Source organism: Zosterops lateralis (assembly GCF_965231275.1).
Source record: "Zosterops lateralis genome assembly, chromosome: 20".
Taxonomy (NCBI): domain Eukaryota; kingdom Metazoa; phylum Chordata; class Aves; order Passeriformes; family Zosteropidae; genus Zosterops; species Zosterops lateralis.
The window spans coordinates 7,893,800-7,919,518 of record NC_139780.1 but is presented as its reverse complement, the minus strand read 5'-3'; the positions used below and the strand labels follow the sequence as shown (position 1 = coordinate 7,919,518).

The window sequence follows — 25,719 nt, the reverse complement described above, 5'->3', positions numbered from 1 at the left end:
AAATGAACTTCATCTTCAGTGTTTGCACAATATCTGGGAAGGGAGTTGTCTAGGGAGGTAGATAGGGGAAATGCAGGGCTGATGTATCATCTGAATTCCAGTTGGTATTCCCCACACCTTCACAAAAGTGAGCATTTTTGTTTGATTGCAGCTGTAATTATTGCTGAATACAAATGTTCCAATTTAAGCTGCAGAAATGTGGGGAAAGTCTTTGAAGCCAAGAGCATCTGCCTGGAACATGAGTTTCATATTTGAATGAGTAACTTTTACTGCAAAATTACACAATGAATCCCTACATTCAAAAGATAATAATATTTTTTTTTTACTCTAAACACATCATCTACCAACTGCTTTTTAAAATTTATTGGCTTGGCAGCTGGTTTTGTAGAAAATGTGTTACTAAAAGCACACAAGGTTTGTCAGAGAAAATGAGGCAGTTTGGTGCTGGTACCTTCCTGTAGCCTTAGAGCTGGCCATCAATGCTATGGGAAATGGGGGAAAGCAGGGATAAAACACCCTCATAAACCAGTTTACTCTGCATCATACCCAAAGGTGGACTTAAAAAGGGAGCAGTAATGTAAAGAGATTTATGGGGATGATTTTCCTCTCCCCTGTGTGTTTATTGCTCCTCCTGGTGAGCTCTGATACCTGTTTTACCAGGAGCAATGTATTTGGGTGGTTGGAGGGCTGGTACAGGAATGAGCACTGGAGAAGTAATCCTGGCTTTGCAGCTTATCTGGGCACAGTCAGTGTAGCAAATCACTTGGACAGCTCTGCCTTTGCACCCTCCCTGTGTGCCCTGCCAAACCCCTCCACTCTGACAGCATCTCCTACCTGCTCTCCCACCTCCAGCAGCCTGCCCTCCTTTCTCCCTCCTTGCACAGTAAGCTTGTTGAAGCATGGATCTGCCTGGGGACTGGCTTTTAAAAGGCATATTCTCCTTTCTGAGATTGGGAAAGAATTAAATTAATCTGCTTTATCGGAAAAAATACCTTCTTTCCTGAAATAGAAGGGTACAATTGTTGATGCCAACTATTCCTAGACAGGTTTTGTACCTGGTGTAATGGGCACTGTCAGTGACCCACTGGAGCTGAAGTGCTGCCCCACAGAAACAATTCCAAAGTTCAGCTCCTGAAAGCTCCTGGGCTCTTTAGCCTTGGCAAAAACCCAAGGGACCTGGATCAGGATGTTTCTGAGTTTTGGATACAGCAGTTTGTCCTCTGGGCTGGGGGACCCCGTTGTGCCTTTCAGTGCTCCATCCCACTGAAATCCTTCTGCAGGTGCCATCCTTGCTTGGCTGTCCCCAGTCCTGCCCTCTCTGGGTGAATCACTGGGTTTGCTCTTCAAGGTTACTTGCATTCTCCCTGTGTCTCTGTTTCTGCATCTTTCATCCCTGATTGCTCAATTACCCTTCTCCTACCTTCCCAAGGAATATTTACCTGTCGTGTTGGGATGTGAAATGTTGACAGTATGATAATTACAGAGCTGGGAACAAATAATCCAGAGTAGTGTGAGTTTGTTTTAATAGGAGAACAAAAGAATCCAAATTGAAGAACCAAGTGATCCCCGAATAACAACAACTGTCAAAGTGGGGTTGTTGTCTGAATTCTTCCCAACACTTGAATTCCTTCACCCTTTATTAATGTCCCACCTGTTCCCTGTCCAAGTTCCATGGAAGTCATCAGTGCTAACTTCCAGACTTCCCAAGGTTTCTGTTACTTTACCAAAGGCTGGGAAGGGAATCTTCCCCAAACAGAAAAGGGACAGAGTGAAATTCTGCAAGAAGCAGTTAGCTGAAATTACGAGGGAGAATGTCCTGAGCTGAGAGCTGCCAGTCCATGGAATTCTTTCTCCAGGGCACTGGGAGAAGATCCTGTGACCAAGGCAGTTTCAGCAAGATAGGTAAAATCTTTATGAAAACGGAGCTCAAGCAGCAGTCCTTTATTGGCCAGAGGTGGGAAAGGGATGAGATGTTGTGTGTTAATGTGTTCTGTTACTGCTGCTTCTCTGTGATTTGCTGATACTCACATGTGAGAGATTTGCCATATTCATAATTAACCCCCAGTGCCTCTCATTTGATGTAATTCCAGCTTTCCTGACCTGGCCAGACCCACACTGTCCCCTGGGTGACCTGGGGGGACATCAGTGCATCTTCATCTGATTTTTCAGATGGGCCGAGCTGAGTGTTTGCAATGACACTGCAGATCTGATTCATCTCTGGCCGTGGCAGGGCAGTGTTGCTAAGCAGCGCTTACAACATGAGCTGGTTCTCACATTCCAGGGCTGCTTCATGGCCTGGCTCCCACACAGCCCCTCTCATGATCCTAAAGTGCTGCATCTCCATGTCTGTCCTTTAACAGGAGCACCAGGCTGACCACAGCGTGTGGAGCAGCAGGGCTGGAGGTTTTATTGCCCATTTCCTCTGGTCATGCAATGGGTTTGCAGCTACTTTGTCATTCCTTTGGGGTTTAGCCTAATCCCAGGACACTTCTGTCTCAGAGGGGCTTTCCTCATCCCTTTGGAATAAGGTTTAGGGTAACATCACTCAGAGCAAGTGGTGGTTCCTTGCTCCAGGTGAGACATCAGGGAAGATGAGATATTTTAATAGGAAAAAATTCTTCATGGAAAGGATTGTCCAGTGTTAGAACAGCTGCCCAGGGAAGTGTCACCAACCCTGGAAGTGGATGTGGCCCCTGGGGATGTGGTTCAGTGGTGAACACGGTGGTGATGCTGGGTTGAGAACTGGACTTGATGATGTTAAAGGTCTTTTCCAACCATAACAATTCCATGATTCTGCCCCTAGGGCTCAGGGAACAGTCCTGAGATTCATCAAATTCAATGGAGCAAGAGACACTGAGGGACTTTGCACCCACAAAAACAAAGTCATGGATTCAGAAGGAGAACACACATTAATCTGTGGGTGCATTTCTGGGTCCAGAGAGGAAAAACTCTTTTGGTTTTCCTTTGGAGTTCATATCTGTCCTGCTCTGCAGACTTTGGGAGACCTGCTCTCCTTTCCCCCTTCCTGGGCATTGCACTGGGCAAATCTTCAGAGCAAGCTGGGGTTTGCAATGTAAACAGAATTTGGAGGGGTTGGTTGATAAAATTGCAAAAGTGTAATTTCCTAAGGTTTCCACAGGTTTCTCCTAAGTTTGGGGGTGTCTTCAGCCTCAAGGTTGACACTTTCTTGCCTCCCATGTGCCCAAGTTCAAAGCAGCCCCTGTGCAGGCCTCGTGCATCCTGGAAATGCACTTTTTGGGGAAGGGAATTCCACAGGGGCCGTGTGCTCACTCACCTGAGCAGAGCCCTTCATCACACCTGACAGGAGCAGAGCTGCAGGACAGCAAAGCAACTTATAACTCCAAAGTTCAAATCAAAAAGAGCTGACAGAAATAAATGATATATGAAGTGTTTGAGGGGCTACAGACACTTCCAGCCCTGTGCCTTTAACACTGAACAAATGAAAAATATTTGATCCATAAAGGTCAGCGCTGTACAGAAATTCCCTTCCTGCCCTGCTTCAGTGCCAGGGACTCGGGGGATTATTTCTGTTCTTGGGCTTCTGAGAGACACAAATGGTGCCTGGACTCACCCTCAGGGTTGTTTTGGGCTTTGCATTTTTGGGGGTAACTCAATGCAGTCGTTTTCTACAGAGAGAAGGGTGAAAATGTGCACTTAGATGTCTTTACTTAGTGAGAAGCAGCATCAGATGCTCCCCAAAAAAGGTTTCTCTTTTATTTTGAAAGCTAAGACTAACAGTGGTAATTGTACAAATGGGTAAACTCATTTGTTTGGAACATTTATGGCTATAAAAGGATGCTTAGTGTTGGCACAGCTCTACTTGTTTCACAAATACAAATATTAATTATCCATTCAGTGGAGCCTCAATAAGAGGCTATTTCCATGTGCTGTGCAGGAGCAGAAAAAAACCCAAAACTATTTCCAGAATTAAATTAAATTTAATATAAAAAATAAAAAATTGTAAAGCTCAGAATAAGGATGGGTCTGGTAGAAAAGATTTACTCCCAGTTTTATACCTTATCCCTGACAGAGCAGAACACATGGAGACCTGGGATGAACATTGCACACTTGTACTCACAGCAAACCCTTATTTATAGCAGTTTCCTGATTATGAGTAGTGAAAAAATTCCTGATGTCCTCTCATCGTCCCCCAAAGTTGAGATTTGCTTAAACTAAAACAAAAAGATGTGGAAGAACCATAAAAATAACCTCATCTGTTCAGTAGTTCCTGTGATCTGCCTTTGTAGGGGTTGTTCTGTGTGGGTCTGGGGGGAGAGCAGAACCCAGGGTTGTGTCTGTGCTCCTTCGGACCAGAGCCCTCCCAGAGCCCTCCCAGAGCCCTCCCAGAGCCCTCCCAGTGCCCTCCCAGAGCCCTCCCAGTGCCCTCCCAGTATCTTCCCAGTGCTCCCCCAGTGCCCTCCCAGAGCTCTCCCATTGCCCTCCCAGTGCCCTCCCAGTGCTCCCCCAGTGCCCTCCCAGTGCCCTCCCAGTGCTCTCCCATTGCCCTCCCAGTGCCCTCCCAGTGCCCTCCCAGTGCTCTCTCAGTTCCCTCCCAGTGCCCTCCCAGTGCTCTCCCAGTGCCCTCCCAGTGCTCTCCCAGAGCTCTCCCAGTGCCCTCCCAGTGCTCTCCCAGAGCTCTCCCAGTGCCCTCCCAGTGCTCTCCCAGTGCCCTCCCAGTGCCCTCCCAGTGCTCTCCCAGTGCCCTCCCATTGCCTTCCCAGTGCCTTCCCAGTGCCCTCCCAGTGCCCTCCCAGTGCCTTCCCATTGCCTTCCCAGTGCCCTCCCAGTGCCCTCCCAGAGCTCTCCCAGTGCCCTCCCAGTGCTCCCCCAGTGCCCTCCCAGAGCTCTCCCAGTGCCTTCCCATTGCCCTCCCAGTGCTCTCCCAGTGCCCTCCCAGTGCCCTCCCAGTGCTCTCCCAGTGCCCTCCCATTGCCTTCCCAGTGCCCTCCCAGTGCTCTCCCAGTGCCCTCCCAGTGCCTTCCCAGTGCCTTCCCAGTGCCCTCCCAGTGCCTTCCCAGTGCTCCCCCAGTGCCCTCCCAGTGCCCTCCCAGTGCCCTCCCAGTGCCCCAGGCCAGACCCTCACACTGCCCCAGCCTCTCCCTGTTTTTCTGTCTCAGAGAAGATGGAGAACTGCCAGGACTCTTCCAAAGAAAGCTGCTCATGAGGCATCCGGCCTGATTTATTGATAGATCATTTTTTAAATTTTATCTCTATTGTGTTTCCATGGTGCTGAATTTTTACCTTTATAACTTTATCGTGTGGGTTCGCTGCGAGTGAACATTATTGGTGTGGGAGTCAGCTCCAGACACAAGACTTGCATCATTACTTTATGTTTAATAAAACAGGAGCTCCAGATTTTGCTGTCATTAACACTCTGCTCAGTTTTGTCCCCCTCCCTTTTTCTCTCTCCTTTCTAGTTTTTGGTTGTTTTTTTTTTCATGTTGCCCCAGGGCGTGTGGAATTCTGCAGTTCCTGCATCTCAAAGGCATATGGTGCTTATGGGTTTGCACATATGCTTTAAAAGTATTATAATACTAAAAATATTCAAACATTCTAATAGAATATAAGATTATTTCCAGGTTGTAGGGTAATTGAGAATGCCAAATTTGATAAGGAAGAAAAATTTAATGAGAGTCCCTTCCTCAGTCTGCATTGAGATGATGGCACTGGATTTTGGGTTTGTCAAATGTGTAAGAAAAGAGCCCAAATCACAGCAGATTTAATTGTGCTGTTTTGAATTGTGCCATCCTGTTTTAGCTGAAGTTGCTGAGGTTGTGATTAAGCCATTCCTCAAAAGGATTTGTTTTGTTTTCTTCTGCCTTCGTTCTTTGTGTCTTTATCATGTCTTCAGTCAGCTCTTGTGATTAGAGCGATTGTACTCCGGGCTTGGAGATGTCAGAGGCAAAACAGCAGAAACAAAGCAAGAAAAGCAACGCCCTTGCACTGGGAAAGTGAAATCAGTGCTCAGTGGGAGCTCTGAGTGTTCCCAGAGGAGCTGTGGCTGCCCCTGGATCCCTGAGTGTCCCAGGCCAGGTTTGGGACACCCCCAGTTTGGGGCTTGGAGCACCCTGGGATAGTGGGAGCTGTCCCTGCCATGGCAGGGGTGGCACTGGGTGCTGTTCAAGGTCCTCCCAACCCAAACTGCTCTGTGATTCCATGGTTCACCCCTTTTGCTTGCCAGGCTTGATGAATTCTGTGCCACATTGCTCTGTGGGCTTTCAGGGATTGCATGGGACCATACTCTTGACCACAATTATTGTCTCTAAAGACCCTAAAAGATCTCCTCTTATTCAGGCCTTAGGCTGTGCAGGGATGAATTTATATAGCTGGTACCTCTGCTTCCATTGTAAAGGATATTTCATTATTTATTCTAGCTGAAGGGATTCTTGGGCTCTGCAGATTTCATTTTTTATCATTTCATAGAGACTATTAACTTCTGAATGAAACCTTTCTCAGTTACTAGTTTAATCTTTGCTAAGATATTTTTTCTGGTGGTGAATGCTGCCCACACACAGGAAGACACAATTCTGCCCTAGACAGCTCTCAATATAAACTTAAAAGTGTATAAAGAACATACATGCAAAGGGCAGTGCTTTAATTGCTGGAACTGCCAAGAATGCAGCTCAGCTAGAGGAGCAGGCAATGCTCAGAGGGTGGGATTAGCCTTGTTTGTCTGGAGATCAGAATCAAATGTTGTTTAAAGTCATAAGTGAAGAAGAAATGGATCATGTCCTTATGATCTCACTAGGAAAGCTCGGCGGTCACACCCCAGGTCAGAATCTCTCTCCTGTATTTTCACAGACAAATTTCTGTCTTTTTTTCTTACCCCACCTAAAAATTACAGAAGGTATTAATTCACACATTAGGCTTTCTGATCTCTGGTGTGCACTATGGAGGTGCAAAGTATCACTATAGCAGCATAATTTATCAGCATTAAAATCTCTGACATCTCATTCTCCCAAGGAAGCTGGCAATGAAAACAGAAAATGGCTCCGTGTGATTTCCTTCTGGTGGCAACAAATGTAAAAACAATGGGAAACAGAAGGAAAGTAATGTCTTGCTGCAACCCTAAACTCTAATTTCCAAATCCTGCACGAATCATGGAACAGTTGTGGAGACGTGGAATATACAATTGAGGAAGAAAAATGTCACCATTGGTTGCAGAAGGCATTTGGGTTTTTCCTTATCAATGCCCCATCCAGAGTTCAAAGTTATTCCTGGATTGAAGAAGGGGGTTGATAAAATGAGGACATATGTGTGGGTGGGCTGGCAGTGATTAAGAAACTCCAGTCTCTCATTCCTGGGCCAGAACCTTCTCACCAGAGGAGTTCAGGACAATATCAGGTGTTTGGCCAGTCGTGTATTTTGGATTTTCCCTTCACAGCAAATATTGGCCAGTGTCCATTGCAGGCAAAGAGGAGCCTGGTCCAGTCAGAGGAACAAGAGCATGGAGAGCTGATAGCACGAGTGTGAGGCTGATACCACATTGATATGATGAGAATGGGGCTGATACCACATTGATATGATGGGAATGGGGTTGATATCACACTGATATGATGGGAATAGGGTTGATACCATGAGTTGGAGCTGATACCACGCTGATATGATGGGAATGGAGCTGATACCATGCTGATATCATGAGTAGGAGGCTGGCTAAGGTCTGAGTACTGATGGAAATATCTTAACAATGCTCTAGATAATGCAAATCCTCAAATTTGCTTTTCATAGCCATGTTTCTCTATACTATAAAATTCTCTAAAGGTATTTCTCAGGGACAGAACCCTTTTGAAAAGGCCTTTGTTATCTCACACGCTGGCTTTGTGCAGGATGACAGAGTGTACAATGTGATGGCCTGTGTTTTATACCTCCTGCTATTTCAGTCATGCAAATAGCTCCAGGAGAAATATTCAGTGCACACAAATGCGTGTTACATACCTCGTTTGTAACTAAAGTGGCACTTAATAAATGTGAAACACCTTTGGTTATCTAGATGTTTGAAATTCCTGGTGCACTTACGAATAGGAAAGTCACTTCCATAACACAGAGTGCCCAGGGAGATTTTGCAGCTTGAGAAAGACATCATGTGAGCCATGAATATCCGAGGTGGGGAAGGAGTGTTTAAATGGCATGAACAAATGACAGGCTTCATGGACTGTGATTATCGCCCTGCAAGACATATTAAAGGTATTAATTTATAAAAGTGAGCTGCTGAGGATCCATTCCTGTGTGTTGAGTGGAGAAACTCCTGAGGCTCCTGCCTGGAGCAGAGGGTGCACTGTGGGCACGGCTGGGATGCTGCTCTGGTATCTCACACTTCCTCAGGCAGGGCAGAATCTGGACAGCTTCCCCCTTTCCCGGGGCTGGGGAAGGGAATCAGAGTGTGCAGAACCTCAGTTCTGCAGGGATTTGCCGAGTTGTTTATGGAAAGCTGATCTGTCTCTTTAGTGTGATGGTCCACGGCAGGAACACACCTTCAGCCTTCACCCCAAAATCCTGCTTTCTCTTTAAAATGCCCCCCAAAAAGTGCTTGACCCTCTCACACCACTCTCATTCTCTATAGCTGCCGGCCAGCACAGCAATATTACACTTTTATTACCTTATTTAGCGGGAGAGATTAAATGTAATGCTCAGATTATGTAGAACATTAACTCCTAACAATAAGCAAATAACACATTAGAAGCTTTGCCATTAAAACGTTTGATGCTGGCCCTGCTGTGGAGCTCTCCAGGATGCTCGGCGGGGAAAAAGGTCTCTCTCTTCTCTAAGGTGGTGCCTGTAGCTCGGTGTTAGGACGGGTTTTATGGAGCTCCATCCGTGTAAGGGACCCGCGCCCAGCCCCTGCTCCCGTCAGGAGCCGCGATGTGCCACTCTTGTCTTTCAGACGGGGTTTTTATGGGAGCCGATGGTTGCCAGGGCAACAGAGGCTTCGGGGAGTCTGGCGCGGCCGGGAGCAGATGTTGGCTGACGCCAGGCGCTGCTCATGCAGGAGCTGCCGGGGACTCTGTGCCCGCTGCCCGCTCCCCTCTCTCTGCCTGGTCATTTAGTATTCTTGTCTCACCCCGCAGGGGTTCCTCAGCCGCCGGCTTAAAGGCTCCATCAAAAGGACAAAGAGCCAACCCAAGCTCGACAGGAACAGCAGCTTCCGGCACATTTTACCTGGCTTCAGGAGTGTGGACCATGAAAGGTAAGGGGACGATTCGCGGAGGGTGTGGGAGAGAGAAGGAGGATATTGATTTTTCCCAGCTCTTGTTAAGATCTTGCTTATCTCATTCAGAGCGAGGGCTGCATCTCTGATAGAAGTAGACTCGGTTAATTGCAAGAGGGGCAGTTTTAATTTGTTGCTGAGGGTACGGTGCGAGCCCTCCCTTTTCAGGTTAAATTCCAGGTGCAGAAAAGCCCGGCTGCTGTGCTTTCTCTTCCCCAATAAATCCTAAATTGATGCATCAGGGTATAAACAGCAGGGAGATGCAGCAGCCAGAGCCGGCTGATGCAGGTGAGGGAGGGAGGGGAGGGATGCTGGACTGCACCCATCACAACTGGGTTACACACGGCAGGAACAATACCGTGCAACAATAACAACCATAATCTCTCCAAATCCCCCTCACACACACCCGTCTCCATCCCAGCGTTGTCTGCCGTCATTACACGGAGATGGAGCCTCGGATGTGGCCGGAGCTGCTGCTCCTGCCTGAGCCATGACAGGAGCTGGGTCCAGCAGGGATGTGCTGCAGGGAATGTGCAGATGGATCTGATAAAGCATTTCACCTGGGATGGCCAGTATTGGAGCAAATTGAGAGCAAAATGAGATCTTTGAGATTCTTCAGCTGGTTAAAAAGTAGAGCAGCTCTTTAGTGGATTTGTGTGTATTTGTGTTAACGTGAGCATCAGACAGGCACCGTTCGAGGTAAATTCATGTGTAAATTCACATGCAGATCAAGGTCATGGCTGGGGAACACAGATTGCTTTACCAACCACAAACCGGTGGTTTGCTTCTAAAAGGAAAACCTTACAACCCCACACAAATCATTTTGGGGAGTGATAGAAATACTGAAGTGCCAGGAAAAGTCTGTGTCTGAAAATTCTGCCAGGCTGGACAGACCCTGATGTAACCAGTTCTGAGCAGAGGCAGTTCAATATACCAGGATGGTCCTTGAGAACCCATTGAGTAAATACTTCACTTTGAAAAGCAGTGACAACTTACTTTGGTTTAGCTGTACTTATTCATTGGAGGGGCCATGAGCTTTTAAAGCTCACGAACAACAATTGTCAATCTGGATTTTTCCTTACCTGACCTATTGCAGCCTCCTAAGCTTTTTCCTTCTGGATTCTGCAAGTGAATTGATTGTGCTGGTTAGTGCCGAGTAAGATTTCAGGGATTACTATCAGTGCAGACAGAGCTGGTTTGGTTCCTGTGCTGCGGTTTTCCCAAACGCTCGAAGTAGGGCACTGTGTTCCAGAGGGAAGCGAGCGGAGCCGGGTGGCCGGGAATGTGCTGCTGCTTTGCTCCAAGAACAGGCACATTAGGCAAGGTTTCCCTTCTACCTGACTGAGTTTTGTTTCGTTCTGTCACTTGGCAGGATAGGACAGGGGAATTAACTGTTCTGGCCAGCCCTGCAGCCAGAGTCATTTTTCCAAATTAAGCCGTGTAATTTCCCTGCCCTCCCAGCACAGCAGCCCAGGAGCTGCTTCCCAAGACCCAGATGTGCTGCTACTTCTCCTTAAAGACACTCGGGGAATCCTGCAGTGCATTTGCAGTGTAGACCTTAAAGAGTGGCTTAGAGGAGAGCTGGCACTTGGCAGCCTCGAATAACCAAGGATTTGCTTATATGAGTATGAGACACTGAAAATGAATGGCTCCTTCATGGTACCTGAGATTAGAGCTTCTATTAGGCAGGCATCTCTCAAAAATGCACTTCCCCCGTGATACACAGACACCCCTGAGCTGCAGGACACTGAGACTCAGAGGCTTTTGACAGCAGGCTCTTAGTCCCTGGCTGGCACCGCGGTGTCAGATCTGTCGGGTGAGCAGGAGTCCTCTGCAGGAGAGCTTGGCCTTAGGGACTGTTGCTCTCAGAGAGGTGAAAGCAAAGCAGCAGCTGGGCCTCTCAGTCATGCAGCGAGGCTTTGGTTACAGAAGATAATTTTATCTTTCTGAACATTCCCATCTCATTGTATGTGCACAATGTGTATGAAAGAGCTCGGGTCTTTCAGATCATTCTCATGCATTTGCTGCTGTGCTTGCCTTGCTTGTAATCCAAGAACTGTTTCAGAGAAGCTTTTGGTATTGGAATATTTGCCTCTTAAATATTTGATTCTTGACTCCATCTTGTATCGAAGCTGATTGTTCAGGAACCACTCCTCTGCTCGTGGAAGTCACCATTATAACAGTGTTCTGTTCTGGAGCGTGGGCCAATTTTTCTGGGAATGCCACAGCAAAAATGAATAGTGCAGTAAATGCAGTCAAAACACTCCAGGTTGAAATATTGAGCTACAGTAGATCGTAAATGCTTCTGTTACTTGGCTTCTTTGTATCTAAATTGGGACTGTTCCTGCCTCTTAGTTCCTTTATTTTTCCCTTCCTTGAATGTCCTGTTTATGCTGCAGATGAATATGTGAAATACATGAACTGTGCACATGCATGTTCAGACAGATAGTGACATGGATGTGGCTTGTGTGCAGGCAGAGAATGTAAACAAATATATTTCACTAAATTACTGTGGGGTTCACATGGATGGATTTGGCCAAATTTTGCCAGTCTTGTGCATACTGGGTTTTGTTGTTTGTTTGTTTTTTTTTTTCCTGTTACAGTAACAGTAATACAATTATTGATAGTTAAAGAAGCAAAATCAGAGCAAGTGTAACTCACCTTCTGTATGAGAGGTGCATTAATATGGTACAATCAGAGTGTGTAAATATGAGATCTAAAGGAGGATTGTGGAATGAGTGTTCCTTTCAATTTGCTGGCTGGTCATATTGCTTGTTAGAGCTAAAAAGGATTCCAAAAAGTGGCATTTTGCTAACAATGTCTCCTGCCTCCTGATTTATTACAGCAGCTCACTAAGTTTTTATCGTGGAGCACTGAATGCTTGGCTTTGTAGTGGCCTCTGGAATCAGCCACAAATCAAGCATTTGGCAGATGGATTTTTCTTAATTGGACCCACATTTCTCCTACAAAATCTGTGATGGAGAAAATTTCTGGGTTGGACATGGAGCACAGGGAGCAGAGCCAGAGAAAGGAGAGAAGGTTGTTCTGCTGCAGTTGTTAATTGTTGGCGGGGATGTATTGCTGATGGTTTTCTTGTAGTGACAAAGATGATTTTACACCAGCATTGAGAGGGCAGGGGCACAGTACCACTGTGTGGACAAATGCCTTCAGATTGTCTTTATTTGTGAAAAATGGGCACTGTGAGTAACTCTGTGTTCTGATGGAATCCCTGAACTGATAATTGCTGGAGACATTTTTCCTTAGTGCACCTAGAATCCATTTAATGCTACAGGACTCTGGATTACCAACATTTGTGATTATTTTGCAAAGTTTTTGTTTTTTGTTTTTTATAATTCCAGGAGATAACATTCTATTTAAGCTTTTATTGGCACTACAAAAGCCTGAGCATATGGTTGATTGTTAAATGAGCCTCAGCCTTGGAAGGGGTACAGCCCTGCATTAATAACAGCAGCAACTTGCACCACTGAGACTTCCTCTTTAAACTCCTTTTTGTCTTTAGCCCATCCAAAATGTTTGCTTCTAACCCCCAGAGGGAAGAGGAATTGTACAAGTCATGTACTGCAGCACATTTAATTCCCACTATAGTGCCCATGCTGTCTGTCGTAGGAGCTTTCCATGTGCACAAAAACTAATTTTGTTTTAACTGATGAACATCTGTGCTCCTGTAGCAAACTTAGCTTGGGAGTTTCTTGGAGATCTAATTTGTTTATTCCCAACAAACATGATATGCCAAGTATTTTTAGGCATGATGAAATTGGTTAAGTTTGATGAGAATGTGGTGAGTGCTGCATGGTGAAGGATGAAGAAGTTGCTCTATTTCCTCTGGAATTGGAAAGAGGAATGACTCATCCCTCAGAAGTAGGACACTGGCAGACCCCAGAACCACGGAGGGCTTTCAAATCTGTGTGAACTGAGAGCTGCTTCCTCTTCTGGCTCCTGCTTAAATGGCATTATGCAAGGAAGATGGCTGAGTAGGAAAACCTGCCCCAGAGGGGACCCCTGAAGGGTGGCAGTGACACAGCCAGGCTCTGGTTTGGATTGGAATGAAGACATTGAGGAAACGCTGTGCAGTTTGTGTAGGGGAACCATCCAGCCCCAGCAGCAGTGACTGAAATGCAGAATAAAGCCTCTTGCACAGCCAGGAGCATCCAGCAGTCACTTGTGTGACACTCCATGTCATTCATGCTGGGGGTGGTGCCTGTCCCCACTCCCCCCACAGCAGGGAACAGATTCCGGCAGAAAAATCAAGATTCAAGGACAGTCTCAGGATTCAGACTGGCCTCATGCACTACCTGCATTTATACCAAGGCTGCTTTGTCCTGCAATAAGCAAATCAGCCTTTTAATGGGGTTCCTTTGCAAAATATTTCTTGAACCAGAAAGTTAATTACTGATCTCTAATTAGTGGCTGTGTTAAGAGGCTGGAGTAAAATCAGAGAGAGCTGCTTTGAAGGAGAGATGCAGGAAGAAATTACCATTTCTCTCCATAAACTGTGATGTTCCTCTTCTTCCCATGGTATCAGGAAGTTTAGACATTTTAAAAAGGAGAATGTTGTTAATGGAAAGAGAGCGTTTTGAAAGGACTTTTCTGGAAGGCATTGAAAGAATGGTGATTTAATAACTCCAAGAGGGACAGAGATGGATTGAAAGCAATGTGGGGCCTTTCAGCTTCTCCCAAGGCAGCAGCAAGGTCCCAACTGTTCCTCCTGTTAATTTGACTTTTGCAGATACCTGTGAACTTGTATCAGAAGCTGCCTGAGGTAAATGCATTCCCCATTCTCACAGGATACAGAAACACTTTCCTTTATCCTACACTTCCAAACCAACTTCCTAATTGAACAGGGGGTCATGCCTAAAGCTTTCAGTAAAGACTATATTAGCTCCTGCTAATTCTTCAAGTTATAATGTCAGGGGAAGGGCTAAGAGGTTGGAATGATTCTCATAGAACGATGGCAGAATTTTCACAGCCTTTTTCCCAGTTCTGCACTCGCTGGTTCCTGACAGCCCCGTGCCCCACGGGGTGCAGCCAGCGCCTTGACTCCACTCGGAGCCACAGAACAAAATTAGAAAATCCTTCCTGCTCCGGCATATGCAGCGCTGCTGGGATAATTGGCTTCATGCATCTTACAATTAGCTTGCAAAAATATGTTTTGCATCCCTGACCTTTTCTCTATACGCAAGGCCATTGTTTCCCTGTCCTGCTTAATTACAAAATAGAGCGTTGTGCGAGGAGAGAGATGACATCGTTGGATCGTCGGCTCTAATTTGACGAGACATCGTAATGGGGAGTTTTCATACCGAGGGCACTGAATTAGTGTAGCGTGAAGCCACATTTCTGCAAACCTACTAAATAAGGAGAAGTTAATTTTCTGCTCTATCTTTTTGACGTTTGTAATCAAAGCATTGTATTCCAGCTGCAGATGGTTAACGCGTGAGGGATGTTTGGGAAACGCCGACAATCGCCGGGCATTGTCTGCGCGGCGACGAGCAGGTTGATTAATGGATACAAGGATGCTTGCCTTGCTTTCCTTTTGCTGCTCTCCCAGCCTGAATCCACATTATTCACTTGTGTGGCCACTGCTTGGCAGCTGGGATGTGGTGGTGCAGCAGTGCACACCTCAGGGGTGCAAGGAGACAGCACAGACTGAGGCAGGGTGACAGTTCCGCTGTGCTGTGGCCCGTGGTGTCGTGATACTCCTCAGGTTGAAGACAGATACTGCTACTCCATTGCATCAACATTTTGTTTCCAAGCACACCATTTATTCTGACTTTGCCCTGGTGAGGTTTTCATGTGCATGAATTTCAGTGCAATTACATTAGCATTACTCTTCATGTCAATAACCTCAAAGGAAAAAAAGAGGAAGAAAATGCCACCACTGCAGTTTTTCTACCAGAGGATGCTTTCTGTTCCTTCTAGACTCTTCTCTGCTTTTCCAATTATCATCTGTTTACAGTAGATGCTGAGATAGTTCTATCCCAGGCTTAAGCATCCCCCTGCCGTGGGCAGGGACACCTCCCACAGCCCTGAGCAACCTGGTCTGGGGAAGGGGGTGGAATGAGATGTGCTTTAAGGTCCCTTCCACCCCAAACCACTCTGGGATTCTGGGATTCTGGCACACAGTGAAAACTGCTCCTGATAAAAGCATCACTCAAACACTGAGAGGAACAGTCCTGCTCTCCCCAGCCTGCTGCCTCCTGCTCACATGTTCCCCTTCCCATCACACGACCTCAGGAAGGGCAGCAAGTGCATTCAATGAGAAATGATTATTTAAGGGCATTATTTATTCTGTTTGGCTGGGGCACTGAAGCAGCTCCAGTAGCTGCAGAGAAGTGGGAAGATGGCAGAGCAGGGACTTTCCCTGTTTCTGGCGGGTGCAGCTGCGTTTAATGGGATGTAACTGCACTCTCAGTTTTTGCCCCTCGTGCTGTGTGGGCCTGGGGGAGGGATGTCCAATTGGCATCTGCCTCCAATTTCCATCTTCTCTGGAATTTCCCATCTCCTAGGAGAGATCCATTACATGTTGGCTCACACTTTGCTGTCCTCTACTCTGTCATTTCTAATGGGAATTAGTTTTAGCAATAAATGGTTTTCTCTCTTGGAAGGAAGGAAGGAATGTTTTTAAATAACTTTTCAAACCAACTTCCGCTCTGTTCTTTATTGAAACCTTGCAAAACCTCGATTGGAAAATCTGTGTGAGGGATAAAGAGTTGCAAGTGAGCATGGAAGTGAGGTGGGGAAGGGTTCCAAGCCTTTGTTCAGAGCTGGGAGACGCCGATGTTTGACGTGTGTTCCTTGTTATCCCGGCTCTTATTGCAGTGCTCAGGGCCTGAAATCCACTGATTGTAGCTGGAGGCAGCAGCTGGAGCTGGAGCTCACTGCTGGCTCTGACTTGTACAGAGCACTGCCTGTAATGATGTTCAGGATTTGTGAATACCAAATAACTCTGTCAAGTTCATCTGTCAGCTGGGAGGGAAGGAAGAACCAGATTGAGGGAAAATATGCTTCCTCTTTACCATATTCTTTAATAAAACCTTGGGATGTAGAATCTCTGAAATGGTTATTACTGAGATTTCAAGTAGTTTGTTTAACTATGGAAATCTTATGTTAGTTATAATTTGATGCTTTTCTGGTTGGCAGTGTTTACAATTCAAATCTCCAGCACAACTACAGAATGTCTCACTTAGGTTCTCTTCCACACAATTCAAGTATGATGTGAGGAAAAAAAAAAGCAAAAACTGATTTTAATTGAATTAAACCAATGCATTTTAGGCAGAATTAAAATGTAATTTGTTTAAAAATACTGAACTGATTTGAATTAAAGCCAGAAATAAGAATTTAGCTTTAATCCACATGTGTTATATAAGTAATTGTATGAGAAAGGGCTGTGGCGTGCCTTGTGTGTGATTGATAATGTGCAGGAGGGTGGCAGTCCCTCATTCCAAAGGATGGCAATGCAGCAGGAATTAGAAAGGCAGAGCTATTCTATCAGGCTGTGCCCTTTGCTCACACTTACAGATGTCTCTGGGATTAAGCTGGCCCAGTCCAGGGGGGATTTCCCACATCCCATCCCAGCTCTCTGTAGGAATCCCTGTGCAGAGAGGGCCTGCGGCAGATCCCAAATGATTTACATAACTCGGCTCTATGTACCTTGAATTATTAATATTTTGCTGTCCTGGCTGTGTGGGGAGATTTGTTCCATTAGGGATGTGTTTGTTGCTATATAGTAGCACTTTAGATGATAGGAATCCACAGAGAGAGAGAGAGAGAGAGAGAGAAGGATTTACATGTTAAATTCTTTTGGTGAGAGTGGAGTTTTTACCAATGCCTGCCTCTGAGGATTGGAATGAAAGGCTCAGGGATGCTGTTGCTCATCTTGGAGTCTGGTGTTTATCCTCTGCCTGGGCATAACCCCCCTGGGCACCAAGCAAAGCCAGGTGCCATCGGGATGTGAATAGTTTCAATCATGGCCTGTAATGTCCATGATTTCCCTGAGTCTTGGCATCTCCTGCCTTTCCCCGGTGCTCTCAGGGAAGGTGGCAGTGCCAGTTGTTTGTGCAGTGTCTGTGTGGGTGACAGGGTTTGTCCTACGAGATGTAATTAGTGACACAGGGCCACGTGCAGGGGGTGCCTGGCAGGGCAGGGCACCCCAAGGCTCTGCCGGGTGCTCCTGGTGCCATCCCTGACCGGGATGAGCATCCACTGATCCATCCACTGAGGCTCTGCAGGAACCCTCTCCAGCTCCCCCAATTAATTATTCACTGATCAGCACTCAGACTTTATGGATTAGGGAGCAGGGTTGGCAGGGGGTGGATGGAAGATGGAGCAATTTGGATTGCAATTAGTATTTCATTTCTTCCCTCGCTCCCTGTTTGCTTAAATTGGAGATTGTGTGTTAGCACCAAGCAAGGATTTACATCCCAGCAGTGGAAGTTCCCTGTGCACCAGAAAGCAGCAAATCCACTGCAGTCCTTAAGCTTCCCCAAGGGATCAAACACTCAGTTTGAGAAGTTGAAATATCAGGGGAACATGTTTTCTTTAGAAAATGCTGTGAGGGAACAGCAGTGCCTGATCTGCTGGAGCAGGGGTTTCACCAGCCATGTCCTGCTCTCACCATAACAGTGTGTAGATGTTGTTTCTCTCCATCCTGAGGGAATGGAATGAAGGTCTGCCAGAGAAGATTTAGGTTGGATTTCAGTTATTCCCCCAGAGGGTGGCAGGGCACTGAACAGGCTCCCCCAGGGAATGGTCACAGCCCCAAGGCTGACAGAGCTCCAGGAGTGTTTGGACAATGCTCTCAGGCACAGGGTGGGATTGCTGGGGTGTCTATGCAGGGCCAGGGGCTGCACTGGATGATCCTTGTGGGTCCCTTCCAGCTCAGGATATCCTGTGATTCTGTGAGCCCTTATCTCTCATCTCCCCTTGCCACTCCTGCAGTGTGCTCCTTGCCAGGAATCCTCTCAGGGAGAGGGAAAACCCATCAGGGTGAGCAACCCCACAGCCCCAAAGGGGCTGTCCCACTCACAGACAGTGTCACTGCAAGTTTAGTCATCACAACAGTTACCAAGAGTTGGGAACTCTGCTCCACCAGGGAGACTGTGTCTAATTTTGAAACCTCGAGGGGTTTTTTGATTATACCAGTAACCACAGTCTGGGTCACACTTTGCAATAATTATCCTGCTGTCTGAGAGGTTGTTAGAACATCCCTGGAGGAAGGGGCCTGGTTGCATCAGAGGAGAATTTAGAGGTATATGCTGGCAAACCTTCAGCACTAGAGATTTATTTAAGTTAGTTCTTTTAATTGCTTTCCAGCATCCCAATTCTGTTATAAGCTCTCTGAGCCATCTAGGGAAGTGAGTGTAGCTCACATTAATCTCCTCAATCCTTCTTCCTCTAACTAGTTACTCCCAGCTTCATTTACACGGGCATTTGAGCCCTACAGGGCGGGTAATAATTTTGATTCTGTTTAAACATGTTCTAACAGAAGATATAAGATAGGAAAAATCATCAGCCGACTGCAGCATTGGGTTCTTTTTTAACTCTCATCTCTTAGGCATGGCTTATGATCTTTGTATAACACTGCTGCCTCCCAAGTCTGTTGGCAGCTCTGTGATATGTATTCATAGAGCAATTCCAGTCCTTGAGTGAAGCCTGCAAGAAAAGGGCAAAGAATTATTTGTCTTTTTTTTCATTATCGCGGCCCTCTGGTACCTGCTCTGACACACACTTGAGAGAAGTTTGCCTTGATGCCTTTATATCTGAAGCTCTCTCTCTGTACAGGGTGTCTCACACTCGTTAGATAAAGTCATTCATTTTGAGGCTCTTCCTCACTTTATTAATCACAGTCCCAACCTCTCACACAGCAGCAGAGCCTCCACACACCCTCAGTCACACACTGAGAGCAGGAGGGAGGGACAGAGGGGCTCCAGCGTGGCCAAGGAGCCAGGGCCAGCTCCCTGTTATTCCCTGACTTGAGAGCTTTATTCTCTCTTCTGAACCATAGAAAAAGTTTCATTGTCTTAAAAAATAACAATAATCCTGTTTGAGTGGTGTGAAGTTTTTGGTCTCAATTACATCTCGTATCAATGAGTTCCACAGACAGACACTGATACATAATTTATAGCACTGACAGTTTTTAATCTATTAAAGCCCGTTATCTTTCATCTTCATTATCTATTCCTTGGCCATTTTAGAAAAGACAGTAAATAGAAACAGGCAAGTCTTTCCTGATTTTACCCTGCATTATTTGCTGATAATGTCCTGTTGTGTCTCCTTGTCTTTCCCAGCTAAAGACACTCCTCTTGAATAGTTTTCCATGCTTTTTATCACTCTGAGCCATTCCCTACTCAGTTTGTTTGCCCATGTATAGTATTATGTTGCTGGAAGAAACATCTTTTCTGTACCTGTTTTCCTTGAAAGCACTGGCAAGTCTGTTCTGGGTATCTGCCAGCAGCAGGGCCAGGGGCTCCCACAGGGACAGAGGCTCCAGGGTTTCCTTTGGGACAGAGGCTCCAGGGTTTCCTTTGGGACAGGGCCTCCAGGGCTCCCACAGGGACAGAGGCTCCAGGGCTCCCATGCCCTCAGCCCAGGCACATCATGACCTGCTGCCTTTCCTCCAGCATCCTTTTCCATCCCTGAGACTCCTCATCCCTGCTCATGTCAGAGGAACACATCCTTTTGTTCAAATGAAAGGAGTCAGCATCACACAGAGGAACGAGATATAAAATAACAGAGCCAATAATGATGGGAATCCCCCCACGGAACAGGAGTGCAGCCTCTGGAACAGCAGCTGCAGCAAATACATCCAGGTTATCTGTGGCTACTTTGTGCTGAGAAGGCTTAGGTGTAATGAGAGTTGCTGCATCCCGGGAACCTCAGCAATGAATAGTGACATTTTCCAATAACGGCTTCTAGGAATGGGGAAAAAAACATCCTGTGTGTGAATGTGGCCCTGAAGGACAGCTCAGGGATCTCCTCTCTCTGCCTCACAGCTGGACTCAGGTCACCAAGCTGCTTTCAGGCAACCAAAAATGACTCTTAATTGCTTCAGTCCTGTCTGAAAGCTCATCAATAATTTCCTGGGCTGGCTGTCCTGGCACTGGCATTCTGAAACTCACGTTAGATTTGATTATTTTTTCAAATTAACATGCAAAGCATGACTTGACCTAAATAATTCCACCAGTCCAATCGTAAATCTGAAGGTTTCAGAAATATCAAGTTCCCTTAAACATTAAGAGAGGGATTTTTACAAGGATGTGTAGTGATAGAACAAGGGGGAATGGCTTCAAACTGACAGAGCACAGGGTTAGATGGGATATTGGGTGGGAATCCTTCCCTGGGAGAGTGGGGAGACCCTGGCACAGGCTGCCCCTGGATCCCTGGAAGTGTCCCAGGCCAGGTTGGATGGGGTTTGGAGCATCCTGGAATAGTGGAAAATGTCCCTGCCCATGGCACGGGTGGCACTGGATGATCTTTCAGGTCCCTCCCAACCCAAACCAGTCTGGGACTGTGTGCTAATTCCCCAGCCCCTGATTTCTCCCAGCCTATTATCCTACTTAGTTCCAAGTGAGCCCATGGCATTCTCAGTGCTGCAGTCAGTCCCAGGCTGGGGCAGTGTCAGAGCTCCCAGAACAGGCTGTGCTGTATCACTTGCATCTTGGCACTTTTATTTCCTGCCATGAGATGTGTTGAAACCACAGCCCCTGTCACCGATAAGCTGAGAAAGCATCACTCAGCCCTGAGTGGTTTTGTGGACACTTCTCTTCCTCTGACACCTTTTTCTTTCTATAAATGTCAGTGCATAAAGAGCCCAGGATTCAATTTGATTTGTGCTCCTGGTACATAAACAACACTTGGGTGTCAGGACAATACATTGGAGGAAGTGACTCCTCCTCACTGTGTTCAGCTCTAAAATTGAGTTAACATAAAGAGATGTTCAAAACCCATTGGATGCCTCTGGAGATGAAATAGTTTGAAACAGTGATTACAGCTGTTCCTGGCGTCTGATCATTATTTACAACTATTTGTGAATCTTCAAAATCAGACTCATTTTGTCTCACCTGAAAAATCTACTGAGAAAAATCTAATGGCTCAATTGAAAAAAAAGTCATCAAATGCAGCAGTTTGTGCTGATGACTGAGGATGGGCTGTTTTGTCCAGGGATTTTATCTACCATTTCCATCAGAAAGTGCCCTGGGAAATGTTTTCTCTCAGTGCAGTGTCTCTGTGTGGCTGTTTATTGTGCTGCTCCTGAGGTCACAGATCTCCCACTTTGCTGTGTCAGGGCATCCAGTTTATACAAACCTCATCACGAACCAGCTTAAAGGTTCCACATGTCCCTGCCATGGCTGGCTTCACTTTGCATTAACCAGAACTCCACTGCTGGTAATTTTGGCCAGCACTGCCTCCTTTTCCCAGAGCTCATCTTTGCACTGCCCTTTTCCGTGCTACAAGAGGTCACATTATTCCATGTCAATAAATTTGTGGAAAAAGCCTGGCTTTTTCATTTATGGCCATGAGCTGCTGCTGCTGAGCTGGAACAAGCTGGGAATGTCTCAGTGCTAAACTGTGAGATTGCATAATTATGGCTTACACAACAGCACACACAGGCAAACAAACCAGGGACTGGCTGCTCTGTGGGATGGAGTGGGGAGCCTGTGTTGGACGGCTTTCAGCACTCGTGTTCCCTGCAAAAGGAGTTCCTGCTCCTCAATTTAGTAACCATCTATCTGATTTTCACATTTCTGGGGAAGGTGGGTGGGTTTGCTCAGAGTTTGGGGAATTTTTGCTTTCCCACTCTCCCTAGTGGCTGGGAAAGGTGGAGCCCACACAGTGCTTTCCATCATGCCTGTCTCCATAAGGGAGTGGTTTTCCACCACAACAATTGGCAATTAGGGTTCCTATTTTAAATAACATGGAAACAAAGCAGGCTGCTCCCACCCTGGACTCTGCAGATGGGCAGGGTTCTGAATCCTGCTGGAATAATCACTGATACTAATTATAGAATTCGGGGAAGACGGTGAGGCTGGGCCAGGCTGAGCTGGGCTGAGCTGGGCCAGGTTGAGCCTTCCAGCACAAACTCCAAAGCAGCAAATCTCACTAATTTCTCTGTTGTGATTTCTGCTCTTTGTCTCTGTTTCCCTCCCCTTTGCTGCCCTTGCACTTCCAGCACGGGAATGTGTAGCAGCATCGTAGTAAGTGCTTGAATGGCTGGAAAATCCTTTCATGGCAAAGATGTGATTGTTACTTATTTATTTTATTTTTGGTTAATATGACTGGAATACAAATGGGGCTCTGGTGCCTAAGGGCCTTGCATTCTTCCAGTAATTCCTTATGACATGTGTCAGGTTCTGTTTTATTCAGGTGGGTGGTGGATATTAAACAAGAAAGCAAGCTTGCATTTCTCTGCAGCTGTATTTATACGCACACCCCTGGCACAGAGCTGCTTATTAGGAGAATGTCATCTCCACACTGCCTGTACCTGAAACAGGCTGCAAATACCGAGTGGGCTTTAAGAGAAATCATCTTAAATCAATCAGATCTCCCAACACCGGAGTGTCCTTCCTGCCTTATCCTTTGTCCAGGCAAAGATGAGGCTGCCAGAGATGCTCCTCAAGCAATGCTGCAGCCAAAACAGTCATGTCAGGATGGAATATTGATTTTCTAATTGCTGTGCTGCTGTTAAATGAGTTGTTCTGGGGGAGCAGGGGGAAAGCAAACTCAGATGCGTGGCTGGCTGGCTTTGCTTTGGCTCTGCTGAACACACCCAGAGTGTTAATGTGGGAAATTCAGCAAAGGGAGGAAGGTGGAATCCTTTTTTTGTGTGGCACAGACATGGAGAGGGCAAATGAGACTCACCAGCGGGACAGGCTTATTCTCTCACAAAGCACAAAACAGCCCTTTGGCTTCAGACACTCGGGCTGCAGCCAGGGAGAGAACAAATTGCAAAGCAGAGGCATCTTATGCAATAGTCCCCGGGACTCCTCACACACACACGGAGGGATTTGTGTTTCCCCGTTTGCTGCTTATGGACCATCCCTGGTGCAGCTGCTGGGACAAGCACTGTGGTCATGGAATCTCCACACTACAGGCACCTGGAGAAAAGGACATCCCTGGGAAAGAAGTGAACTGGACCTCTCTGGCTTTTCTTTTAAAGCTTCTGGTCAGGCATTTTGGAAAGTGAAATGCAGTCCCTGTAGTGAAATCTTTATCGCAGAGAATCTTCCTGAGACAATAGAAATAGTTATCAGCCACATCTAAACAATAAATAATATTTCTTAATATAGTTTCAGAAAATGCAGCATATGTTTATGTGTTCAAACACATCCTCTTAGGAGAAAAATAGCTTCTTTATTTTTCTGAAGATTAAAATGCCAAATCAACTAATTACTTTTCTTTGAAAACCTCTACCACATAAAACACACACTCTCTCAGTGAACTAAATTGATTTATATTCCACCATTAATTCTTTATAGCCCATAATTTGCAGAACAACAAAGCTGGTTGGAAAATGTGCCCTATTAAGGGACAAACAGCTTTTTGAGTAAGATGGAAATATATTGGCATGGAAAAGAAACGTGGGTGCAGCTGAGGCTGGGGCAGCCCAGGGGCTGTGCTGGGGCACTGCCATGGACTCCAGGCAGCTCTGGGAGAGCCTCCCCAGCTGCTGTGCAAAATCCCAGCAAACTGAGGTGGGAACCAGCCTGGCTGAGGTCCTGGGCAGAGGAAAGTCCATGCCCACCCAGCTGGGACCAGCACTGTTCTCCATGTAAACATCTTCTCCCAAGCTTTTGGATGCTCTCCTGGTGTTCCTGCTGTTCAAGCCCATGTATATAATTTAATTAGGTGCCATGACCTTTCTCTTTAGGTGGTGTTTCTATTGGTTTAAGAATATCTGAAATTTCTCCTAATGTCTCCATTGGTCTTGTTTGCATTACCCATGGAAGATTTTCTTTTTTATTATTGGGACAGTCTAGAAAACTGGAAATAAAATTACGTTTGGGTTCTTCCAGTAAATACATCAGTGACTGGAATCAAGATCTTGGTAATGAAATTGGAATTTGTCTCTTGCCGTTTTGGGGTAGTAATAAGATAACAGTAGAATAATCCAGGTACAAAACTCTGGTTTGGCAGATGAATGGGATGTTACATAAGGGGGTGTCTGCCAGGAGGGCTTGGATTGAGTGCATGGATTGGAAGTGGAACTGGAGGCTGAGAGGGTCCCACATTTCCCCTGGAGTTCAGGTGGGATCACAGGCTGCCTGCAAGGCTTGGGGCACTGCCTGGTTTTTATGGAAACCTTCTGTTTGTTCCCTGAGAGGGGGATCTGTCAGACATGGAATAAATGCAGGCAGAGCTGGCAGGGAGGTGTTACAGCACAGGAAACAGAAACACAGTCTTAAACAAATTAAAAAGATGGTAATTAACCAAATGAATTTCATCCTGGAGATAATCAGACGAATATATTTAGAAGGAAAATAATCCCAATTCTCAGAAAACAGTAATTAAAATATACTCATTTTTGGGAATGGTTAACGAGCTAAATTGGAGGCAGCAAAGTAGGCTCAGACCCTGGTGGGTGCTCCTTGGGATGGTGTCTGATGAGGCCCTGATGTGTGATCCAACCACAGCCCTGAGAGCGTCGGATTCAGAGTTTGGGAAACGCCTCTGGCTGGAGCAGGAGAAGTTGCTGAGATGCTGAAGGGAGAGTGGAGCACAGGCAGTGCTGTTATCTGGGTCGCTGACAGATAACAGAGGATCAATTTCATAACCGTGTGTTTCCGAGGTGTCAGTAGGGGGGAGGTGAAAGAATTTCGGGTGGATAATTGCCAGGTAAACAGAAGACAAGGTGGGGAGATGCAGGCATCAGGAATTCACCCCTGTGTCAGTCACAGCAGGCTGCTGGAGAGGCAGGGGAAGCTCCCCTGCCCTGCAGGATGTGCTGGAGGAGTCAAACACCCAACAGGTCTCTTCTGCTTCCCTGTGGCACCAGAGGATCCCAGTGCAGGTCTGAGAGCAGGGAGCTTTATGGGGGAACAGGGGGAGCATGTCTGGGGGCCTGTGGGGGGCATGTCCTCGCCTGGGGACAGGGTTTGTTCTCTGGGGTTGTGGTGCTTTCCTTTGGGGTCTCTGCGTCAGCTCAGCTGACACCAGAGATGGGCGTTGAGCCCACAAAATATTGACTTGTTCCAGGCCATTAAAAGCTACAAAGTTTGGGGAATTTTTTGCCTTTTTAGTAGCTGGATCTATTGAAGAGGAAGTGGTTGGATAGAGCATAGAACTAGAAAAATAATGCATTCATTTCCCAGAGTAAATTATTGTCAGGATTTAGTCCATGAAACACAGTGTTGAAACCTCAGTGGGAAATTTGTCTCTTTTGGGTTCTGGATGGGCAGATGAACCTTCTCTCCCCCACCAAATATGGATAAATACAGTTTTTCTAGGAAACACCCAGCTGATCTGATCATAGTCACTGT

General features: G+C 46.4%; 1 protein-coding gene across 4 annotated transcripts in view; it reads left to right on the top strand.

Annotated features, from left to right (window-relative positions):
* DAB2IP (DAB2 interacting protein) overlaps positions 1-25,719 on the top strand; it is a 158,272-nt gene that overhangs the window by 55,303 nt on the left and 77,250 nt on the right. For all 4 annotated transcript variants that reach the window (XM_083875888.1, XM_083875887.1, XM_083875890.1 and 1 more), the window contains one exon: positions 9,087-9,205. In XM_083875888.1, coding sequence (XP_083732014.1) covers positions 9,087-9,205 — 119 coding nt within the window. The remainder of the gene's footprint in view (positions 1-9,086; positions 9,206-25,719) is intronic.